Raw genomic sequence first — 5,787 nt, forward strand, 5'->3', positions numbered from 1 at the left:
AGGAATTTAAAAAATGGATCAAATACACCGGTAAGTATAAATTTTAATTTATATATTTTTATTTTTTATGCATACAAATATACTTATATATAATAATTTTATTAAATTGTAATTAGGAAAAGGAGAAACGGTGTTAGATGGACAGTAGATGCAGAGAAATTGCTGCTATTGCACTGTGCAGATAGTATAGAAGAATTACGAAGCGCGAAAAAAAAATTTCATATCTTTGCGCGTTTGGAAAAGGAATTTTCAAAAAGGCAGATGAACTACAGTGCAGCTGAAATAAAGGAAAAAGTGCATAATTATACCCATCGATACAATAAGTACATTTAAAATTAAAAAAGTATATTTAGCTGCATACTCACAGCATTATAATATGTATTTTATTTTATAGATTAGAAGAGAATGCGGTGGGTATGACTGGTGGTTCGCCTTCCTCTTGGATCCACTACAAGGAGGTGGAARAAATACTCAGTGGTAATAAGGCAGTAAATTTCAAAGAACTCATGCAAGAGAGTGTATTACCTAAATATAGAAATGAAATTTTTTTTATTATTTYATTTTAATTCAAGATGTGGAACCAGAAGACAATATTGGTTGCAAGCAATGAGCTTGCAATACTTTCGACGACTCCGGAGTCTGCAAAAAGAAGGAAATTAACCCATGAGCGTTTAGTAGAGAATTTGGAARAAACTTCAGATATGTTTGAGAAAGAAATGGAGTCCATGAGAGGGGTGCAAGAAAGAATGGTGAAACTAACCGAAAGACCTTATTAATTTGTTAAATAAAAAATAAAAATAATTACAAATGTAGAACAAACTTACAAAATGAATATTCCTATAGCACAATCGCTCTTCTAATTGTTTCAGGTTCTGCTTCAAAATCTGCTACAGCATCTGTGTGCTCGGGCTGTTCCAGGCGTACACTACTTTCGTAAGTGGTTTGTTCTTCTATCCATTTGTGGTTGATGACATAATTATGACAATTTAAAAAATTATGCAATGTACAGGCTGCTTTAATTATAAGAGGAACATATTTGATGTGGTTGTCGACTCCTTTCCCTATTCTCCTAAAACGAGCCTTTAGGTGTYCAAACGCATTTTCCACCACTCTTCGGCATTTGGACAATTGGTAATTAAACATTTTTTCATGCTCTGGAGGATGTACTTGGAATGGATAGGGCTTGTTGGCAAAACGGAAAGCCGAATAACCCATAACGAACATCCCCACAGGAACATTCACGCCATTAATAGCTTTGCTTTTTGCAGTGAAGGTTGGGTCCTTCCATGCAGTATTTAGTTTGCTACATAGAAAAATTTTTGAGTCATTGCATCGACCTGGGCAGCCAACATTAATGTAGAGGAAGCGATATCTGGATAAAAAAGAAATTAATGAAAATATCAAGTAAAAATTCATTATACCTCTAACCTATAACCTACAAGGGCAAATAAAACTGTGGAGTACCACCCCTTATAATTGTAATAATCCGTGCAATCCTTCCCAGGTGGCCGAACTTTAATGTGGCAACCGTCTATGGCACCAAGACATTGCGGAAAGCCAAGCTTCTCAAACTCATGAACACACTCATCCACTTTTTCACTGTACCTCAATTGTTCTGTCAAATAAATGGGACGCAATGATTGCCACACTTCGTGGCAAAAAGCAAGAAATATTTCGCTGACGATTGCCTTCGAAACACCGAACAGTCGTGCAACAGTTTCATACTCCGCCGTAGATTTTAATGTGTARACGACAACAGCTACCCTTTTCTGCWATGGGATGCACTTCCTATAGCATGAACCCTSTTTGATAATACCTTTGACATATTCACACAAAAGGTTACCCTGCGAAAGGTTTTCTTAAAAACGCAGTCGTTCATTGATGGAATATCCTTTTCCCAGAAGTTCCCATGTCGCTTCCTGAGTATATGTATTTAAATGTGTTTATAATTTATTGTGCTTTTTTTACTTACGTATGCCCAAATATTTCTTGGGTTTATTTTCTTACAAAGAGGTATTGGTGTCAACATTAATATTTCATAATAAATCGATATTACTCGAGCTCTTCGTATCCGTAATTCCTGCTCACTTTGTTGGATAGCAACTTTATATTCTCGGCTACAGGAATTTAATGCAGCTAGATATTTATTGCTTTCTTCTTGGTTTGTAGCAAACAAAAGTAAACATTTTTTGAATTTTGAATCCATCACTCATGCATTAACATATTTTTTACTAGAAGAAAATATGTAAACAACAAAAAAAACACAARTGCCTACAGCTGTCAATTTCTCTCATTTAATTGGGTTATCTTTGCTWTATGTGAACGCAACAAGGTTAGCTTTGAGGTTAATTTTTGTTAACCATAACCTGCTTAGATGTGAACGTGCTATAACTCGGTCGAGATGGAGGAGTTTCACCACAGACAAATTATAAGCGTGTTTCACCACGAAAGTAACAGAATTGAGCATTTTCAGTGTTAAATGAGAAAAAGTAATGCTAATTCCAATGTAAACAAATTTACGCCTAGAGATTCGTTTATTTTCTATGCGAAACCGACTCGGTCATAATTTATATACATATGATCCATATATATTTGGTATCAAAGCATATACTTAGTATATATGTACATAAGTACGTATGTATATATATTAAAATTTATTTACATATATACATATGTATTTCATGATGATTCCATAAAATCATTAAAAATGTATAATAAAGTTTATATTATTATCCAAATAATTAATACAAGTTAAGGTAATTAGTTTTAAACTTATACACTTACCTTAAAAGCTTTGATATCATATTAAAAGATCTAGCGGTCGCACATGTGCTCATATACATACATACATAGAATTATGTGTGCATGTAAACAAATATGACAGACCATACGCATAATGTTTGTAAATTTGTCTACATGCAACATATGCATGTAAATATGTATACTCAATGCTTCATAAGAAATCTCCGTTCACACGGCCAGCCAATGACGAAGCTCACTTTTTGTCAAAGAGTCAAAGTGGCGAGAATGCGTCACAACATTGTATTGTTGGTAGAAAATCCGAGCTGTGTGGAAAAAAATAAACGAACGGCCGCCAATTGTCCCTGCACAGCTTCGCAAACAAACCAGCGTTAATATGAATGTTTGTGTGTAAGCTTGCAAGTTAACGGCAGCAGCCACCCAGACACTTTACGACGAATATAAACAAATTGTGTCTTCCCACAGTATTAGTGCTTGGTCAGCAGAATACTTTAATTAAGAATAAGAAATTAATATATMATTTGTTTTGATAATGAAAATAATTGGAAATTCAATGCTCTGGCATTTCATCACTAAGTGTAATGCCAAAGCATCTCCCTAGTGCCGGAACGGTCGCGACTAGTGAACTCGAGAACCAAAAAAATNGACTCATACAATAATCACCATCATCTTTTTTCATTAATTCTTATGTCTCAGCTAATTGTTTTAAGTTTAACAGAAATTTATATATTTTTATTTTTTATGCATACAAATATACTTATATATAATAATTTTATTAAATTGTAATTAGGAAAAGGAAAACCCGTGTTAGATGGACAGTAGATGCAGAGAAATTGCTGCTATTGCACTGGGCAGATAGTATAAAAGAATTACGAAGCGCGAAAAAAATGTTCATATCTTTGCGCGTTCGGAAAAGAAATTTTCAAAAATGCAGATGAACTACAGTGCAGCTGAAATAAAGGAAAAAGTGCAGCATTATAATATGTATTTAATTTTATAGATTAGAAAAGAATGCGGTGGGTATGACTGGTGGTTCGCCTTCATCTTGGATCCACTACAAAGAGGTGGAAGAAATACTCAGTGGTAATAAGGCAGTAAATTTCAAAGAACTCATGCAAGAGAGTATAGGTAATATAAAAATGGAATTTTTGTTTGCTCTTTTATTTATTATTTTATTTTAATTCAAGATGTGGAACCAGAAGACAACATTGGTTGCGCTGCTATCTACCCTTCGACGAGCAGCCAATCCCAATTAATTTCAAGCGATGAACTTGCAGGACTTTCGATGACTCCGGAGTCTGCAAAAAGAAGAAAATTAACCCATGAGCGTTTAGTAGAGAATTTGGAAAAGACTTCAGATATGTTTGAGAGAGAAATGGAGTCCATGAAGGGGGCGCAAGAAAGCATGGTGGAACTAACCGAAAAAGCAGTTCTTTCGGAAGAGAAAAGGAATGATATTTTAAAAGAAATGAGTGAAAATACGAAAAAATTTTATAAAGACCTTATTAATTTGTTAAATGAAAAATTAAAATAATTACAAATGTAGAACAAACTTACAAAATGAATTCGCAATCGCTCTTCTAATTGGTTTAGGTTCTGCTTCAAAATCTGCTACAGCATCTGTGTGCTCGGGCTGTTCCAGGCGTACACTCCTTTCGTAAGTGATTTGTTCTTCTATCCATTTGTGGTTGATGACATCATTATGACAATTTAAAAAGTTATGCAATGTACAGGCTGCTTTAATTATAAGAGGAACACTTTTGATGTGGTTCTCGACTCCTTTCCCTATTCTCCTAAAACGAGGCTTTAAGTGTCCAAACGCATTTTCCACSACTCTTCGGCATTTGGACAATTGGTAATTAAAAATTTTTTGATGCTCTGGAGGATGTACTTGGAATGGATAGGGCTTCATTAGATTGTTGGCAAATCGGAAAGCCGAATCACTCATAACGCCCACAGGAACATTCACGCCATTAATAGTTTTGCTTTTTGCAGTGAAGAGTGGGTCCTTCAATACAGTATTCAGTTTGCTACATTGAAAAATTTTTGAGTCATTACATCGACCTGGGCAGCCAACATTAATGTAAGGGAAGCGATATCTGGATAAAAAAGAAATTAATGAAAATACCAAGTCAAAATTCAATATAGCTCTAACCTATAATCTACAGGGGCAAATAAAACTGTGTAGTACCACCCCTTATAATTGTAATAGTCCGTGCAATCCTTCCCAGGTGGCCGAACTTTAATGTGGCAACCGTCTATGCGGAAAGCCAACCTTCTCAAACCCATGAACACACTCGTCCACTTTTTCACTGTTCCTTAATTGTTCTGTCAAATAAATGGGACGCAATGATTGCCACACTTCTTGGCAAAAGGCAAGAAATATTTCGCTGACGATTGCCTTCGAAACACCGAATAGTCGTGCAACAGTTTCATACTCCGCCGAAGATTTTAATGTGTAGACGGCAACAGCTACCCTCTTCTGCAATGGGATGCACTTCCTACAGGATGAATCCTGTTTGATAATACCTTTGACATATTCACACAATATTTCAAAGGTTGCCCTGCTCATGCGAAAGGTTTCCCTAAAAACGCGGTCGTTCATCCTTTTCTCAGAAGTTCCCGTGTCGCTCCTAAAGTATATGTATTTAAATGTGTTTATAATTTATTGCGCTTTTTTTACTTATGTATGCCCAAATACTTCYTGGGTTTATTTTCTTACAAAGAGGTATTGTTGTCAACATTCATATTTCATAATAAATCGATATTACTCGAGCTCTTCGTATCCGTAATTCCTGCTCACTTTGTTGGATAGCAACTTTGTATTCTCGGCTACAGGAATTTAATGCAGCTAGATATTTATATATATAGTGGAGGATGGAGTCATGTGTAGAAGTTCACGCAAGTGAGGAAAGTTTTCTGATCGCCATTCACGTGGGAGTGGCCAGAAACGATTCTTTTACATATGACTCAAGCAGCTCACGACTTCCGGTCTTTGACCAAGTATCCTCTGGGTAGCCTAAGAAC

At 35.4% G+C, this 5,787-nt stretch overlaps 1 protein-coding gene across 1 annotated transcript; it reads right to left on the reverse strand.

Annotated features, from left to right (window-relative positions):
* Positions 1–1,351: 1,351 nt before the first annotated feature.
* Positions 1,352–1,844, reverse strand: LOC108976033 (the record flags this gene model as incomplete). Its single annotated transcript, XM_018944932.1, has 2 exons — positions 1,352–1,372; positions 1,440–1,844. Coding segments are annotated over 2 exons (426 nt in total), but the record flags the coding sequence as incomplete, so codon positions are not given.
* Positions 1,845–5,787: the final 3,943 nt, after the last annotated feature.

This window comes from Bactrocera latifrons, unplaced genomic scaffold (genome assembly GCF_001853355.1).
Source record: "Bactrocera latifrons isolate USDA-ARS-PBARC rearing strain unplaced genomic scaffold, ASM185335v1 scaffold_714, whole genome shotgun sequence".
NCBI lineage: Eukaryota > Metazoa > Arthropoda > Insecta > Diptera > Tephritidae > Bactrocera > Bactrocera latifrons.